This window comes from Peromyscus maniculatus, chromosome 12, assembly GCF_049852395.1.
Source record: "Peromyscus maniculatus bairdii isolate BWxNUB_F1_BW_parent chromosome 12, HU_Pman_BW_mat_3.1, whole genome shotgun sequence".
Classification (NCBI taxonomy): domain Eukaryota; kingdom Metazoa; phylum Chordata; class Mammalia; order Rodentia; family Cricetidae; genus Peromyscus; species Peromyscus maniculatus.
Genome location: NC_134863.1, coordinates 9,232,892 through 9,251,411, shown reverse-complemented (window position 1 = coordinate 9,251,411; position 18,520 = coordinate 9,232,892). Strand labels below are relative to the sequence as shown.

Genomic DNA, 18,520 nt, shown 5'->3' with positions numbered 1-18,520 from the left:
AGCGCCGGGGAGTGGGGAGCGGAAGCGGCGGCGGGCGGCGCTGGGACCCGGGAGCGGCCGGAGAACAAGGGAGCTGGCGCCCCGGCCGGCGGCTGAGCGGGGCTGAGCAGCGGGCCGCGCCGAGCGCCGAGCGCCGCGGGAGAGGCCCCGGCCCCGCTGCCCGAGCAGGCCGCGCGCCGCGCCGCGGGGCCGAGGCCGGAGCCATGGGCGAGACCAAGATCATCTACCACCTGGACGGGCAGGAGACGCCGTACCTGGTGAAGCTGCCCCTGCCCGCCGAGCGCGTCACCTTGGCGGACTTTAAGGGCGTTCTGCAGCGGCCCAGCTATAAGTTCTTCTTCAAGTCTATGGATGACGATTTTGGGTGAGGATGGCCCCCGCCCCGCCCCCGGGGAGCCCCTGGCGCTCCGCTGCTCGGGGGCCACCGCGGCCAGTTCGGACTTCCCTCGCTGCACTGGTTTCTAGCCCCGCTTGCAGCAAGGGAGCGGCTCGGTCACTTGGGACCTTCTTGACTTTGAGGGACTCCCGATCACCTCTTGGAGGCCTTGTCCCTCCTAGCTCCTACCACTCAGGCCCCCTCACTCCCGACGGATCAGCGGCCCCCATAGACGTACATCCCTTCCACTCCAATCCAAAGTCAGGAGTCCTCAGCCCTCCTTCCAGGTGCCTGCCACCTTTTAAGCATAGAGTTGGGGTTTATTGACACCCAGCCTGCCTTCTCCATCCTCTGAGCTCTGCGAGTCAGAGCCTTATTTGGAGTGTGCTGTATCTAAGGCCGCAGCCGGTGGGACTTTGAACTGGAGAAGGAGTTGGGGGGTGTTCTGCCAGCCTAGATCCTGGACCTGGTGTTTATTGAGCGGTCTCCCCTCTCCCCTGGGCAGATGGGGTGTTGCCTGACCCGGAGGAGGAGTCCTCACTAGCCAGGTGCTGGGGCCTTTTCTCGCCAGATGGGGCTTCGGAGCTTGGATGGGAAGGCCGGGGAGGGCCTATTGGTGTTCCCTTGTCTTCCCCTCCCTACCCAGCTGCAGTTTGGAAGCAGGGACTGCCCCTTTAAGGGAGGTTGGAATGTTGGAGCCTGAGGGTTCTGTAGCAGCTGGCCTGAGAGGGGACACACACACACACACACACACACACACACACACACACACACACCCCTCTCCCAGGGGCTGAAGTTTGCCCACGTTAACTGGACAGTGGGCTTAGAGGCCATGGAGAAGACACACACACACACACACACACACACACACCCTCACCCTCTTCTGCACCCTCCAGGCCTGAAGGTTCCTCTGATGCACTTGCCTGAGGCCTGCACTGTACTTGCAGCTGAGGCCCCAGAGCTGGGTGAGGGGAGACATTCTTCTCCCCAGTGTTCATTAATCTGGCTTCTCTCCCAAGGCCCGCCCTCCAAGCCCCAGGAGGCAAGCACCTTCTGTCTCCTGCCTGGCATGCTTGTCATCTTCTGCCCTGGATCTCCGCATTTGATGAGCTCTTGAAATACTGTGCATGGCAGTGTTTTGTACAGTGGAGAATAGATCTGGCTATTCCTGATTCCGCTCTTGCCCCGGGATGAGTAGTCCGGTGTGGTGATGATTGTCTGTCTTTAGAGTTAGGCATGCCTGGTTGGAAGATCTTTTCAGGATCTGTGTGGAAGAGCTGGGGAGAGGGGGTGAGTGTCTCAACCTGACTTGAGCGAAATAAGGAAGCAGGGCCTGAAGGAACTGGGATAATATTTCAGGGTATGCCGGGCCAGATGCCTTGAGAGATTAGAATAGTCTTGTATCTCCACCCCCACTAGCCTCTGCCTCCCGAGCAGACCACCGTGGGCTGCTTCCTGCCTTCCCAAGGTTGTTGAGCAAGCAGGCCTCGGTACAATTATAAAAGGCCTCCCTTGCATCTGCTCACCGCTCACAGAATGTTTTTCTTGAAATCAACTGCCTGTCCACTCCTTTTTTCTTAGCTGACTAAACTAAGACTACATCAACTACAGACAGCCTGATTACCTGTTTCTATTTATTGCTACACTGTGTCACAAATAAATATCAAGCTATTGAACTGAGCAACGTTGATCGTGTACCACCTGAAGCCATCCTTGCCCATCCGTGGTCCTGCAGCCCCCTTTGCAAAATATCAGTTGGCTGTTCTAGCAGGGATGAGAACATGCCGAGGATGAAGTGGATGTGATTAATTGTTGACTTACCACACACACACACACACACACACACACACACACACACACACACCAAGGATAAGTGAGCAAGAGACCCAGTAGGGCTCTCCTATTACAGAGGGCTAATAGCAGAGGATCCTGTTCACAGTTTATTTTATTTTTTATTTTTTATTTTACAAGCTTGTCACATGGTACTTACAATCTGCCTGACAGTGATATAATTCTCTACACATCTTTCATCTCTGAGTCCTCATGCCGGCCTATGAAATGGGCACTAATATCCCCACTTTGCAAGAGAGGAAACGAGAATGCAAAAAGCCTGGAGAGCTTGGCCCGTGTCACACAGCTAGTAAATGACAGAGAGTGGTTGGTGGGGGGGCTCTCACTCCGACATCTGAGGTCTTGATCACGCCACTGTAGGAGTGTGCACGTGTGTCAGAGAGAGGAGGCAGACATAATAGTGAAGAATACTGTGTAAATGACCATGTTATAGATACTCCTCTTCAAAAAGATAGTAAGCCCTGGCAAACTGGGACAGTAACAGGGCGCTCCAGCCAGCCTAGGCCAGTGACCCCTGTTGAGAAGAGAGAAAGCAGGCGGGGAGGAGGAGGAAGCCTGCCTCACCTCAGCCTCAGAGGTTAGAATGTGAGGCCTTAGGAATCCCAGCTCCCATCTGCTCCCCAAAAATATTTGTCAAGCTCGGGGTAGAGGAAGCTCTCTTAAATTACTTGGGAGAGCCAATAAAGACCCTTGCCTTGGTGAAGCCTGATGACCTGGGCTCTAGCCCCAGGACCCACATGGTGGAAGGAAAAATCCAACTTCCACAGATTGTCTCTAACCTCCATACACCTGTACATACACACACACACACACACACACACACACGCACGCACGCACGCACGCACGCACGCACGCTCGCTCACACTAAAAAGTAATAAAAATCTGGAAAAGGGCACTTACATTTAATGAAAGAGTGTAGATCTTAAACTAGAGAGAGCCAGTATCTAGTTTTTATTCTGTTCTAAGAGTCTCATTTACCAGGATGAGATCAGTTAAAAAGACATCTCTAAGCTGGGAGAACTAAGTGGCAGGATAGGGGTTTGAGCCCAGTTTTGTTTATCTGACTCTAATCTGAGTAAAAGGGAGGGAGGAGACTGCTGTGGAGCCCTGCCTACCCAGCCCTCCCACCAAGCGTGCAGTCTAAGGTTCCTCCAAAGCTGCTGAAGTCCAGCTGAGCATCTCCAGTCAGCAGAGGCTTGTAGGCCCGTTGGTGACCCCCGGAAAGAGAAGAAACATCTGGAGGATGGAGTGGTGGGGGACTCGGCTGCACTCAGCTGCCACAAGGACATAGTGTCCGTGCTGTGTGTCACGGGAACCCTCTTTTCCTCTTGAGCCCAGGTTACCATGCAGGGCTACAAGCTTGGAACCCAGTGGCCAGAGTGGCTGATAGGTCCGGGCCTCTTTCTTCGGGTTGCTGTGGGATTAGAGATGGTAGGGAGCTAGATGGAAGGGAGACGGTAGCCTTGGCTCGGGAGCTTCATCGTAAGTTCAAGAATGGGAGTATCACAGGGAAGCCACTGTAAGAGTGAGAGCGGACTGAGCCTCACAGCTGCCTCCCTTGCTGCATCCCCACAACTCTAAGCGTGTGTCCTCCTCTGACCTGTGATCTAGCTGTGTACTCCTGGGGTGAGTGAGAGTGTGATGGTCCACGACAGTTTCCATCCCCATCTCTGGCCCCAAACCATAGGCGGTCTCTAACTTCTGGCCCTGCCACTCTCCCAAGGCCAGGCTGCATGCCAGGACCACTTTCTATGGTCCTTCATGCCCCACATTACGTCCCCTCATCCCTCATAGACCATTACATCTGTCATCCAATGGGGAAAAAATGTGACATAGAATGAAAAGAGAATTGAAGTCAGAACAGCCTGGGGTTCAGTTCCATCTGTAGCACTTCTTAGTATTGTAACCATGAATGAGTTACCAAGTGTCAGTTTCTTTATTCATGAAAAGAGAATTGAAGTCAGAACAGCCTGGGGTTCAATTCCATCTGTAACATCTCTTAGTATTGTAACCATGAATGAGTTACCAAGTGTCAGTTTCTTTATTCATGAAATGAGAATTATGTTGTCTACCTAAGGAGGCTGGAGTACAAATTATATATATTTTTATATGTATGTATATGCATATATATTTTTTGAGGCAGGGTCTCTCTGTGTATCCCTGGCTGTCTTTGAACTCTCTGTAGACCAGGCTGGACTTGAACTCAGAGATCCACCTGCCTCTGCCTCCTGAGTGCTGGAATTAAAGGTGTGTGCCACCACCGCCCAGCTTTTGTTGTTGTTGTTCTGACTATAGTAATAGAAAATATAATAGATAAAAATGGAGAGTCATACAGACTAGGATTCAAACGGCAGCTTCCCACTTGTTAGTGGGGTGTTTAGGTGGATTATTGGACCTAAGCTTAGTTTCCCACTTTTCTCCCCTTATAGCATCACTGTGGGAATGACATGATGCTCCAAGTGCTTAGCATGATGCTGGCGTGTGACGCATGCTCAGTAGACAAAGCCAGTTGTCATCGATCATTCCCTTTTTTCAGGGGCAGGGTGGGTGGGGGTCCTCGTGTATCCCAGGCTGGCCTCAAACTCAGTCTGAAGCTAAGGATGACCTTAAGCTGCTCCTCTGGCCTCCACCTCTCTAGTGCTGGATTACAGGCGTGTGCGACCGTCCCCAGGGTGTGGTGTTGGATCAAATGGTGCTGCGAATGCGAGGCAAGCACTGCCGTCTGGGCTCCACCTTCAGCCTCCTTTCTTCCTTACTGGTTGTTCCCATAGAATCTCATTGTATTGCCCAGGCTCACCTCCTAATCCTCCTGCCTCCGCTTCCCAAGTGCTGACTGGGTTACAGATATGTACCACATGGATGCTCGTGAATGCCTTCTCTCCACTTTCCTAGTTCCTTAAACTCCAGCTCTCAGAACAAAGCCAGGATTCCTAGTTGAGAAGTGAAGAATAGTAAGACTTGTGCTGCCTGCCTTTTCCCAGTTTGAAGGTCAGAGGGGAAGGGAAAGTCATGCTGGGAACAGGGCATGCGCCCTAGGGGATCTGAGGGGTGGCGTGGGGCCATTATAATTTGCAGTCGACCAGTGGCTGAGCGGATGCTCTAGCGAGGCAGTTGGCCCAGATACGGCCCCGCCAGAGGGGTGGCCCAGAGCATAGTGTGTGTCCCTGACTTCTGACTCCCCCCACGGCTCCTTCCTCTCTGACCGACTTCGTGGAGGTGCGAAGGATATGTCCCTAGTCCCTCCTCACAGCCCAACAGTCTTGTGTTGCTGGCTTGATCTCACACTTAGGGTAGAGGACAACTCAGATTATGAGGACCCTCCACCCCTACATCAGAAAGTTCTCTCTCTGACACCCCCCTTTCCCTGCAGGGTGGTGAAGGAAGAGATCTCCGACGACAATGCCAAGCTACCCTGCTTCAATGGCCGAGTGGTGTCCTGGGTAAGGAGCCGTCTGCCTCTAGCTGTATCCCTGTGGTGGTCAGGGAGGAAAGGCTTAGCCGAGATTTCAGCTGGTGATTTGATGCCCCCGGATCTGAACCCGCCTTTAGTTTTCTAGTGATTTTTTTTTTTTTTTTTTTTTTGGTTTTTCGAGACAGGGTTTCTCTGTGTAGCTTTGCGCCTTTCCTGGAACTCACTTGGTAGCCCAGGCTGGCCTCGAACTCACAGAGATCCGCCTGCCTCTGCCTCCCGAGTGCTGGGATTAAAGGCGTGCGCCACCACCGCCTGGCTTGTAGTGATTTTTTTTAATCTAGAGTCTTCAGCCTTTAATGAACTGTGAGGGAATAGTGGGAGGGGGGAGGGGAGAAAGAGGAACACACGGTGCTGATTCGGAGGTCTCCTCTGTCCATCCAGACACCTGCAGCCAGTTGACATCCTCTGTCACTTGTGCTGGGCCCCAACTCTGCTACAGTGACCCGTGCCCACCAGCCCCTCTCCCTCATGCGTCTGGCCAGCTGCCCTTGCGTGGGCCTGTCTTCTTCTCTGTCTCACTCTCTCCTGCCTTCGTGTCCTGTTGGAAGCCACAGCTTGCTTTTCCCTGCCTCCCCCCCCCACCACTTATTTTCTCCTCGGCAGCTGGTATCGGCCGAGGGCTCGCACCCAGAGCCAGCTCCCTTCTGCGCTGACAACCCATCAGAGCTGCCACCTTCAATGGAACGCACGGGGGGCATTGGGGACTCTCGACCCCCGTCCTTTCAGTAAGTGGGACTTGAAGGTGGGAATGGCCCATGGAAAAGGGGCACCTCAGCTCAACCCAGGGCTGGATAAGGGAGCCCCCAGGCTGCTCTCTTCTCCACCAAGTCCTCTCTACCTTTTAGCCCTCACGCTGGTGGAGGCAGCCAGGAGAACCTGGACAATGACACGGAGACCGACTCCTTGGTGTCTGCCCAACGAGAGCGGCCCCGACGGCGGGACGGCCCAGAGCACGGTGTGTATTCCCCCCTTCGAGCCGCTCCCCGCAGCAGCTTTCAGCCGGCTCCCTCCTTTTTTCACCCTATTCCCAGAGTTACGGATATGCCTGGCTCAGCCCCTGGCCTGCCCGCCTCATATCCCTCCTTCCCTACACTGGGCCTGGCATGGACCCAGCTGCCTACCTCCCTTGCAGCAGCCCGGCTCAATGGAACTGCAAAGGGGGAGCGGCGGCGGGAGCCGGGTGGCTACGACAGTTCATCCACCCTTATGAGCAGTGAGCTGGAGACTACCAGCTTCTTTGACTCAGATGAGGATGACTCCACCAGCAGGTGGGGCTTGACTTTCATAGGTACTGGGATGGGAGTGGGGGCGCGGGGGGGGGGGGGGGGGGGGACGGCAAGTGACTCATGAGGGGCCCTGAATCCTCTGAAGCTTCACCTCTGGGAGGGGTGTGGGCACTGTGTTGGAGCCAGGGCCAGGATGGGCCAGCCTGGTGGGGAACGACTTTGGGCCCCACAGGTTCAGCAGCTCCACAGAACAGAGCAGTGCCTCGCGCCTCATGAGGAGACACAAGCGGCGGCGGCGGAAGCAGAAGGTCTCGCGGATCGAGCGGGTATGGGCTCTTTGGTGTCCAGGATGAGCAGGGCGGATGATGAGTCCTTCCCACGCAGGACCACAGCCCTTTCTTCCTCGGAGCCCATCTGTTTGGCTCGGTGATTGGAATCTTAGTGGGCAAGGGTGGGAACATCCACCCCTGCCTGCTGCTCACAGCCACTGTCTCTTCCAGTCTTCGTCCTTCAGCAGCATCACGGACTCCACCATGTCACTCAATATCATCACAGTTACTCTCAACATGGGTGAGTCCGGGGAACAGGTTCCAGCGCCTTGGCTGGGAAGGCATCAGGGGTTTCTGGGAAATACAACATATATTTTCTGGGACTTGGGGTGGGATCTCAGTGACAGAGTACAAGGCCCTAGGTCCCAAATCCAATACAGGAAGAAAAATATATGTTCCCTATTCTCAAGTTGTTCTTTTATGAATAACACTGATAAGTAATATAATCGGTTCAGTATTTCATTGGCAGGGCTATAACAGATAAACTCAGATCTGTGGGAGCAGAACGTGGCACCCTGGGAGGTTTCCTGTGGGAGGTGATTTCTGAGAGCCCTGTCCCTGCCCATCTTGTCCTTGCATCCTTGACTCTGACTCTTTAGAAGGCAGCTGGTGCCTGTGCCTCAGCAGGTGGGCCCGCCCTGAGCCTAGTGACAGGGCTTCAGTCGGTCCCGGAACCCACATGGGAGAAGGAGAAACCTGACTCCCACAGTTGGCCTCTGACCTGCACCCACAAACACAGGAGTGCTCCCCACAACAAAACAAGTGGATACAAATATCATACACTTTAAAGGCAGTTAAATATAACAGAAAGAGTTTAACGTGAGTCTGAGTTTAACTCCCGACACCCACTGGCTTAGGAAGGGCACTTATGTCTTGCCGATTTGTAAAAGTAAGTCTGGAATCCCTGCCTCATAACCAGTAGAAAAATCAAAAACATGTTTAAGTGCATACTGTACAGAAATATTTACATGGTTATTATGTCAGTCACGGCCTCTCTCTGCCCTGTACTAATGGGTAGGAGGCCTATGGCCCCTCTCTACCCTGTACTGATAAGGAGCCCTGCCCCTTTCCACTCTGTACTAATAACCAGTTCTGGCCCCTCTCTTCCCTATACTAATGGATAAGGGCCCTGCTCTTCTCTTTCCTGTACTAATGGGTAGGAGCCCTGCTCTTCTCTTTCCTGTACTAATGGGTAGGAGCCCTGCCCGTCTCAAAGTGTTAAATTATTCCCTGCAGAAAAGTATAACTTCTTGGGCATCTCCATTGTGGGCCAAAGCAACGAGCGAGGCGATGGAGGCATCTACATTGGCTCCATCATGAAGGGTGGGGCTGTGGCAGCCGATGGACGCATAGAGCCAGGAGATATGCTGTTACAGGTATCCTTGCCTCCCCTGGGTGGTGGAGAGTGAGGAGCCCCTGCTGTCTGGAGGAAGGCCCTCAACCCAGCTCCCCCGTCCATCTCCTGAACGCTACCTCTTATCTCACTCTTAGCCCTCTTTCTCAGGTGAACGAGATCAACTTTGAGAACATGAGTAACGACGACGCCGTCCGCGTACTCCGGGAGATTGTCCACAAGCCAGGGTAAGAATGGAGTGGGCTTCTGGGGAAGATGGGAGAGGCATTTCTGGAAGCAGGCTGGGTCTGGCCTCCGTACATCCTGCCTTTACTAGGACAGCCTTGTTTTCAGGCCCATCACTCTGACGGTAGCCAAGTGCTGGGACCCAAGTCCTCGTGGGTGCTTCACGTTACCCCGGAGTAAGTAGACAAGGGATTCGGCCCTAAGGTTGGTGTTGGCGTCTGTCGACTCTGACCCTCATGTCTTCAGCTTACATGTTGAGCTCCAGAGTGGGGGGGGCAGCCTGTGACTCCTCGCCCTCCCTGCAGGTGAGCCCATCCGGCCCATTGACCCTGCAGCCTGGGTCTCTCACACTGCAGCCATGACGGGCACCTTCCCTGCCTATGGCATGAGCCCCTCCTTGAGCACCATCACCTCCACCAGTTCCTCCATCACCAGCTCCATTCCCGACACAGAACGTGAGTATTCAAGCCTGTCCCCTGGGCCAGCACCCAGGGCCAGGTGGGGGGGCCCGATGACCGGCTTGTGCACCGTGCAGGGCCTTTGGGGGGCCCTGCTCATCCCAGGTGCCTCACACTGCAGCCCTTCCCCAACAGGCTCTTAGGGCCACACTGCACACACTTGCTTCCCCACAGAGCCTCAGTTTCCCCATTGGACTCCCAGCATATGCTTCACCAGGTTCTCGTGGTGTTTAGTAAGAGGCTCTAAGTAGAACGTTATTACTGTGTGGTATGAAGGACACACTCATTTTCATTGTCATAACATCTGCACTGTGCTGAGTACCTTCATGAAATCACTGAATTCCTCTTTCACGTATTCTTGGGTGTACATTAAAGGACTCATTTTCACAGAAGGGGAAACTGAGCGGGAGAGCTGGGATGCCGCTCTTCCTAACTCCACGGCTCCTCTTTACCTCACTACCCTGCCTCTCCCCCCAGGCCTAGATGACTTCCACCTCTCCATCCACAGTGACATGGCGGCCATCGTAAAAGCCATGGCCTCCCCTGAGTCAGGGTTGGAGGTTCGAGACCGCATGTGGCTCAAGATTACCATTCCCAACGCTTTCATTGGTGAGAGAACCTTACAGCTGTAAGAAGGACAGGGCAGGGTGGGGGTCATGGAGCAGGGCAGGGGTGGGGGGTCATGGAGCAGGGCAGGGGTGGGGGTCATGGAGCAGGGCAGGCTGGGGGTCATGGAGCAGGGCAGGGGTGGGGGTCATGGAGCAGGGCAGGCTGGGGGTCATGGAGCAGGGCAGGGGTGGGGGTCATGGAGCAGGGCAGGCTGGGGGTCATGGAGCAGGGCAGGGGTGGGGGGTCATGGAGCAGGGCACGGGTGGGGGGTCATGGAGCAGGGCAGGGGTGGGGGGTCATGGAGCAGGGCACGGGTGGGGGGTCATGGAGCAGGGCAGGGGTGGGGGTCATGGAGGAGGTCATGGAGCAGAGCAGGGGTGGAAGGCCATGGAGCAGGGCAGGGGTGGGGGTCATGGAGCAGGGCAGGGGTGGAAGGCCATGGAGCAGGGCAGGGTGGGGGGTCATGGAGGAGGTCATGGAGCAGGGCAGGGGTGGGGGTCATGGAGCAGGGCAGGGGTGGGGGGTCATGGAGCAGGGCACGGGTGGGGGGTCATGGAGCAGCAGGGCAGGGGTGGGGGTCATGGAGCAGGGCACGGGTGGGGGGTCATGGAGCAGGGCAGGGGTGGGGGTCATGGAGGAGGTCATGGGGCAGGGCAGGGGTGGGGGTCATGGAGCAGGGCAGGGGTTGGGGACCCAGCAGCCCCCATGGACAACTCCTTTGAGCTGTTAATGCCTCAGGCTCACAGCTTCTGTGAAGCCAGAGGAACCCAAACCAACTGTCAGCCTTATCCCCAGGCTCAGATGTGGTGGACTGGCTGTACCACAATGTGGAAGGATTCACGGACCGGCGGGAGGCCCGCAAGTATGCCAGCAACCTGCTGAAAGCCGGTTTCATCCGCCACACCGTCAACAAGATCACGTTCTCTGAGCAGTGCTACTACATCTTTGGTGACCTCTGTGGCAGTACGTGCCTCCCCACCACCTTTTTCTTCTTCTTCATTTTTTTAGAGACAGGGTCTTGCTATGTAGATTCTATTGGCCTAATACCTGCTGTGTAGCCAGCTTGACTTTGAAATTGCAGAAACCCTCCTGCCTCAGCCTCCTAAGGATTGGATTGTAAGTGCATGCCACGACCATACCCAGGATCTCCACCTCCCCTTTCTTGTCCCCTGAAGGGGAGTAAGGATGTGATGTGGTGGGAGTGAGGATGTGATGTGATGGGAGTGAGGATGTGATGTGATGTGATGGGAGTGAGGATGTGATGTGGTGGGAGTGAGGATGTGATGTGATGGGAGTGAGGATGTGATGTGATGGGAGTGAGGATGTGATGTGATGGGAGTGAGGATGTGATGTGACGGGAGTGAGGATGTGATGTGATGGGAGTGAGGATGTGATGTGATGTGATGGGAGTGAGGATGTGATGTGACGGGAGTGAGGATGTGATGTGATGGGAGTGAGGATGTGATGTGACGGGAGTGAGGATGTGATGTGATGTGATGGGAGTGAGGATGTGATGTGACGGGAGTGAGGATATGATGTGATAGCTGGGGTCTGGTTCAAAGCTTTAGCCCTATGATCTAAGCAGCCCAGTCTAGCCTCTCCATTGGTCTTCCATCGCTGTGTTGAGCCTGGCATTCTCCGAGTGCCTGTTCTGTGACTGGCATGGTGCCAGTGGTTTCTGAAGTGTCAACCTACATCCCACTCAGTCTTCACCTCTCGGTGGGGGTGGGGTGAGTCCTGTCCATGTTATCAAATGAGGAAATAGATTTATTGATGTAAAATAGTCTACCCCAGGTTCCACAATTAGAAACAAAGGAGTTAGACTTGGATCCAGATCTTTTGGTTCTAGTCCCCGCTGTTCTGGGCTGCTCAAGATACATGATGCTCCCCAAACATTGTCTCAGCAAGACTAAACAGAGTGCCTGCCCTTGTCCATGAACCAATGGGAACTACTGGGTCAGGATATGGATTGGCCAGGGAGTCCTGTCTTTCTAAGAGCCCGGGGGTGAACCATACCATGGAGTAAAGCTGGAGAAATTGTCAGTCAGGGTGCAGAGGACTTTACAAACTGCACTAAGGAGTTTAAATTTGATCCTGAGAGGGTGCAGAGTCATTGAGCATCATTACGTCGAGTTCCCTGTGGAGACCCTTCCTTCCCGGTTGCCTCCAGATGATGACCTCAAACAGACATTGCTGTTCACACCAGCAGCTAAGTCCCAGCCCCAGTGCCCGCAGCCACCTCGGCCCAAAAGAGCTTTCCTTCACACCTGTGGTGCTGGCTGTGGTGCACCCAATGGCTAACTCAGAATGCTTCTGGGACTAGAGCGGCCGATACCACAGAACACCATCCCTTGGTAGAGGGTGGGGTCCCTGTCCCTCAGCAGCTCTTACAGGGTTGTGATAGACTTTGGACTGGCAGTTCTGGGTTCAAATGTTAGCTCTGCCCTTACTGTGAACATCAGGAGGTGCTTCAACTCCTGAGTCAGAGGTGGAAGGAAGGAAGAGTAGAACCTCGGCCATAGGGCTGTCTCGAACATCATGTAATGTATACAAACCACTTAGAACAGTGTGCAGCCTATAAGAAGTGCTCCGTAGAAGTTGCCTACTGTTCATATATTTAATTGATTATAAGGTGCACTTTTTATTTTCACCTTCCATTATCTTAGATTGGGTATATCTTCCATTGCTAGTTTAGTAGACTCAAAGAAACTGGTTATTATTGATATTGTTAGCAGACATCAGCCCAGGGTCCCAGACCTCTTGCGACATACAAAGCTTCCAAGACAGCTATGGCAGTTTTGCTCAAAAGATGTTTCCTTCCTGGCCCCAACTTGCTCCTCCACCTAGGCCACCCAAGGCTCAGCTCAGGATGTGCTGACAGAAAAGCCTTTTTCTTCACAGAGGCCACAAGTCTGCTGAGCTGGGAATGTGGCAGGCTCAAAGAGGACCTATGTGCTCGCCCTGGAGTATACTGTTGGTCCCCAGGGCAGCACCCTACAGCTCTTTGCATTTGAGCCAATACAGGCCACTGCTTCCCTTCACTGCCTGCATGCTGCCACCCCTCTGGACAAGTTAGTGGCTTGGCTGACAGGCTCCATAAGCAATTTCAGAGTCCCATACCCTGGCTTCTTCCTGCAGAGCTGGCTGGATCACCTTGGTTCTTGGAAGAAGATCTAATGGTATAGAAGGCTTCTATAGAACAATTATAGCTTTCTTAGAATTCATGTGCGCATGAGCAAAGGATGTCCTGGGCAGGTGATCAGTCCTAGTGTCCCTTTATACTCCCTTCCAGGAAGTTCTAGCTCTTGTGAGGACAGCTTACCTTTAGGAAGTGCACACTTTCAAGGATGGAAGAAAGGAAGCAGTGTTCTTGGTGAACTGGTACCAGTTCTGGCTGCAAGCAGGGTGGGGAGTTTTCTCTGGCCCTTCCTACGTCATCGCCACTCTCTACAACAGCACCAGGAAAATGTGATGGGGCAAGAGCTTCTACAAAGGAGGCCCCCAAACCATGTGTTCATTTAGGACTCTGCCCTCCTCTTGCTCTTCTAATTTACCCTGCATGCGGGTCAGCTGACCTCTCGGTCCTGCTGGAGTGACACAGGTGGACACCCCATCAGCCCGTCCTGGACGCCCCTCATCCTCTTCCTCTTTGAGACAGGCTCTTACTGCACAGCTCTGGCTGTCCTGGAACTTACTATGTAGACCAAGCTAGTTGGTTTGGTTTTTTGTGGGGTTTGTTTTGTTTTGTTTTTAGAGACAGGGTTTCTCTGTGTAACAGTCTTGGCTGTCCTGGAACTCCATTTGTAGACCAGGCTGGCCTCAAACTCACAAAGATCCTCCTGCCTCCACCTCCCAAGTGCTAGGATTAAAGGCATACCCACCACTGCCCAGCCCAAACTAGTTTTGAAGTCTCAGAGATCGGCCTACTTCTGCCTCCTGAGTGCTAGGATTAAGGAGTGGGCTATCACACCCACCTCATTCTGAACTTTTATTTTTAAGAGTTACTTTTACTTTGTGTTATGAGTCCCTTGCCTGCATGTATGTCTGTGCACCATATGCATGCAGTGCCCAGGAAGGCCAGAAGTTGCTGGGTCCCTGGAACTGTTATTACAGATGGTTGTGAGCCACCATACGTGTGCTGGGAATCAAACCCAGATCTGTCAGAGCAGCAAGTGCTTTTAACTGCTGAGCCATCTTTCCAGCCTCATTCTGGACTTTTAATAAATCATCATCATTCATATCTTATTCTTATTTGTCTTGGGGGAAAACATTCACCTTAGTTGTCCCAAACATGCCCCTCCTAATTAATCTGAGAAGGTAAATGTATAAGCCTGCTCTCTGCTCTGCTCTGTCTGCAGCTGGGTTAACTCAAGCTGCTCATTTGACCTCTCTGGACTTCTGTTTCCTTGCCTAGAGAATTGACGATTAACCCTTTGTGAGTTGCTGGGTAGTGTGTATTGTTTTAGTTTTTTGTTTTTAATGTGCATTGGTGTTTTGCCTATATGAGGGTACCGGCTACCCGTTATGAGTGGCCATGTGGTTGCTGGGAATTGAACCTGGGTCCTCTGGAAGAGCAGCCAGTGCTCTTAGCCGCTGAGCCGTCTCTCTCTCCAGCCCCATATGTAGTGTGCTTAATGAATCATAGTACAATACGCAGAGGCTTCTAGTACTTCAGCTTTCCACTCCCTGACTTTATTTCCCTCTCAACAGAAGAGAAAATGGCTAAAGAGGTGAGAGTGGGTGGGCGGGCCAGGTTGTTTTTGTTTTATTTTGGAGATTTTCTTTTTCAGTTCTTTGAGACTCTCTAATAATGGAGCCCAGGCTGGCTTCCAACTTGCCATGTAGCCCAAGTTGGGCTTGAGCTCATTATCAGGTCTCTCGCCCAGCCTTGAACGGTACTTAGGGAAACCTTGAAGGCACTGGGTATTAGATGTGGTGGATTGGCTGTAGAGCTAGGAGTGGCCAAGGAGATAGATCTGCAGGCCTCCCATCCTGGCCATAAACTCAGCATCGTTGCCTGCCGTCCATCTTTGGCTGCAGGCCTCCTGACCGAGGGCGTGGGACACACAGCAGACCAGTTTACCGAGCCCTCTTCCCACAGATATGGCCAACCTGTCACTTCACGACCACGACGGCTCCAGTGGCGCCTCTGACCAGGACACACTGGCTCCTTTGCCGCACCCGGGGGCTGCCCCGTGGCCTATGGCTTTCCCTTACCAGTACCCACCACCTCCGCATCCCTACAATCCACACCCCGGCTTCCCAGAACTGGGCTACAGCTACGGCGGCGGCGGGGGCAGCGCCAGCAGTCAGCACAGTGAAGGTAAGTCAGAAACCCAGCCGGACGGCATCTGCAGGAACCCGGGCCACCTCTGCACCTCCATCCTGGCCCTGTTTGTTCCCTCCAGGCAGTCGCAGCAGCGGCTCCAACCGAAGTGGCAGCGACCGGCGCAAGGAGAAGGACCCAAAAGCTGGGGACTCCAAATCAGGCGGTAGCGGCAGCGAATCAGACCACACGACCCGCAGCAGTCTGCGGGGGCCGCGGGAGCGGGCGCCCAGCGAGCGCTCGGGCCCGGCCGCCAGCGAACACAGCCACCGCAGCCTGCGCAGCCACCACACGCACCCGAGCTACGGCCCGCCCGGAGTGCCCCCTCTTTATGGCCCCCCGATGCTTATGATGACCCCGCCGCCTGCAGCCATGGGGCCCCCAGGAGCCCCTCCAGGCCGTGACCTGGCCTCGGTGCCCCCGGAACTGACGGCCAGCAGACAGTCCTTCCGCATGGCAATGGGAAACCCCAGTGAGTTCTTTGTGGATGTGATGTGATCAGGACCCCTTCCCTTCCCCACCCCACCCCCCAGCCGGCTGCATCCCTTTCTCATCAGTCGGTCTTTTTTTTTTTTTTTTTTTAAACTTTGGTACCTAAAAGGGAAATAAATGGAGCTAACTGCTCCTGCTTGCTGGTAGCAGCAAGGATGAGGGTCTTTGCTCATCCATGCCACAGCCCTAAACCCGCCTCTGGCCCAGCTGTGCCTCTGCCCGCTAACCAGCACCCATTCCATCCGGTTCTGGCTTCCCAGAAGTTTTCCTGTCCCTGGCTCTGCACTGCTAGTCTTACTTCCCGACGCTCCATTCTCACGCTTAGGAGCTGACCCCCGTGGTGTCACGCCCTAATACCCACCTCCCCCCAACCCTTTTCCCCACCTCCCCCCAACCCAAGCATGTGTGCAGAGATCTTGATTTTACCCCGCCACACTGACACCAAAAAATGGCCTTCCCGGTCCTAACTGCCCTGCCCACTACTTCAGGCCTTCACCCACGGCTGTAACCACCTCTAGCAGGCACCCATGCTATCTGTCCCTGCTTGGAGCCGGCCCAGGCAGGAGCCCAGAGAGGTGCTCAGGTGCCAGGACCACCAGTGGCTTCCGGGGAATATCTCTGCTGGGCCTGGCCCCTCATCTATGCCTGTCCTGTGTGCTGGTTCTCTGAGATCTAACCCTACTAACCCACAGGCTCATCTGATTTCTGGGCCTGAAATGTTTTTCTTCTTTTTCTTCCTCCAAATTTCCCTGGGCCTGGAGCAGCCAAGAATTTCGGGCTCTTTGACTTTCTGTGAGTCCCCAGGAAAGGGAGGCCCGGCCTCCAAGGAGACCAGGAACTCTGCTTCAGCAGCCCCCTCGGGGCTTCCCAAGGATGTCCAGCCCCCACACCCACACAAGTGCAAGGTTACTAGGCTTCTGGGAAGGCCTCAGCTTCACCCAAGCATGACAGACTGTTCTTTCCAGAGAGAAGTAGAGACGTTTTCTCCCTACCCCCTCACACAGACAGACAGACAGACAGACACACACACACACACACACACACACACACACACACACACACACACACTGTGTGCCTATGCAAGTTTACATAAGCCTCAGGGCTGGTCCCTGCCCACAGGGCTGGACCCTTCCTCCAAGTCGTCTCCTAGACAGTGGGGCTGGTCCCTAACCGCCCTCTCCCCTTCCCGCTTGCCGGAAAGCCTCCCACACATGTCCCCAATACCTCGGTACTTGGATCAAGGCCAAAAGCTGGGCTCAGCAGAGGACTCTCCGGGTACCTGACAGGTCCTTCTCTACTTCCCTCCTCCTCCCCCGGGGCCTTACCCCTGCCCTGTCTTCATCTTCACCATGACACCCGAGAACAGAGTCAGGAAACAGGCCAACCGAAGTTACACAAGGGGACCACTGGGGCTTCCAGAAAGTTCCGGTTATCTTTAAAGTTGTTTTCCACCTTAAATCACAATTTTTCTTTAAAACTCTGCTATAAACTCTACTGACTCCCCAGACTCACATTTTCAGGGCAAAGGTATCGGAGCTGGGGATGTAGCTCTGGGTAGAGTGCTTGCCTAGCGTGCCCTGGGGTTCAGTCCCCAGAAAATGCCTCCTGCCATCAAGATGTCCTTAGCCCATGTTTGGGGGCAAACCGAGGTGGGGATATTTTGACATTCATTCATTTTACAAATATTTCCTAGGCTTTTAATGAACAAAGGGCTATGTTAGACGCATGACTCAGTCTTCCCTGTCTTCAGTACTCTGTGACTCTGCCATGTCCTGTTCTTTTGAGACCCCCCCTCCCCAGGGCTCATGCACTGGATGCCAGTGTCTCCATTGCCAACTTTTGCTCACTTCTCTTTCTCTCCCAAAATAGTGTCATCCATGCTCCTTTCAGTTGCCATTGATATGCTGGCCACTTCCTTTTTACTCACTGGACATCTCCATAGGCATGTCCATATGTCCCTAGCCCAGTATTATTCCTCTTGAATTCCTGTCTTGGTGACTTTCGTCACAATCTACATAGGCCCCCCAGCCAGAAACATTTATTCGCTTAAAATCCTTCATCCTACATGGTGTTAGTCAGCACATCACACCCTTCCGCTCTGACACTCTTTCTGAAGTTCAGCTGTTCCTCTCCCCTTCTTAATTTACAGAGCATGGGATTTGGAGTCAGGTTGGTTTGGGTTTGAATTCCAGCTCTCCATTTTTGGCTGTGTAATAGAGTTATTTAACCTCTCCGGAGCCTCAGTCCTCCTGTATGTAAGATGATAATAATACCTACCTCACAGGGTTGTTGTGAGGATTCAAATTAGATATTGTACGAAAAGTGCCGCGCACAGTGCCTGGCACACAATAGAGTAGGTGCTCAATAAATGGTAGCTATTATTATTATTATTATTATTATTATTATTATCATTACTAATTTACTCTACACTGGCAAACATTTAGGGTGTGTTGGGAAGGGGAAGCTTTTGCAAACATAGACATGAAGCCTTGCATGGTGGTTCAAGGGTTAAAAGTATCTGATTTTGATCACTGAATAATGTCCCAAAGTGACGATCTTTTGAGAAATGTCAGGTCTTCATCCTGCTATGTCCTGGCTTCTGGAAGGAGGTTGCTAGGAATGGTAAGGTTAGCAACCAGATTTCCCCACCCCGCTTCCTTTCTGCCATAGCAGTCTTGGGCCTGCTCAGGCAACAGGATGCCTCTGCCTACTGAGAGAGAAGAACCACATTTTCTTGATTTGGTGAGAACCAGACAGGCTGTGTCCAGGGTTGGCTCTGCCTCATTCTCTCACCCTGCCTCA

At 53.5% G+C, this 18,520-nt stretch overlaps 1 protein-coding gene across 2 annotated transcripts; it reads left to right on the top strand.

The window, feature by feature from the left end:
- Positions 1-18,105, top strand: Dvl3 (dishevelled segment polarity protein 3). Of its 2 annotated transcripts, none has more exons than XM_006987765.3 (16): positions 1-364; positions 5,598-5,667; positions 6,303-6,424; positions 6,545-6,654; positions 6,832-6,967; positions 7,158-7,251; positions 7,426-7,495; positions 8,491-8,630; positions 8,759-8,835; positions 8,942-9,009; positions 9,139-9,288; positions 9,769-9,900; positions 10,696-10,863; positions 15,002-15,223; positions 15,309-15,698; positions 16,483-18,105. In XM_006987765.3, exons 1-16 carry the CDS (start codon positions 204-206, stop codon positions 16,512-16,514), a joined length of 2,142 nt encoding a protein of 713 aa, XP_006987827.1. In that variant the 5' UTR covers positions 1-203; the 3' UTR covers positions 16,515-18,105. The 2 variants fall into 2 exon arrangements, with proteins under 2 accessions (XP_006987827.1, XP_015861787.1); XM_016006301.2 differs by having other exon boundaries at positions 70-364; positions 6,835-6,967.
- Positions 18,106-18,520: the final 415 nt, after the last annotated feature.

Bases quoted from the DNA above. Each gene is read 5' to 3' on its own strand.
- Dvl3 (XM_006987765.3), top strand. From the start codon at position 204: ATGGGCGAGACCAAGATCATCTACCACCTGGACGGGCAGGAGACGCCG. The intron at 365-5,597 runs GTGAGGATGGCC...CTTTCCCTGCAG, and splicing joins TCTATGGATGACGATTTTGG to GGTGGTGAAGGAAGAGATCT. The intron at 8,631-8,758 runs GTATCCTTGCCT...CCTCTTTCTCAG, and splicing joins CAGGAGATATGCTGTTACAG to GTGAACGAGATCAACTTTGA.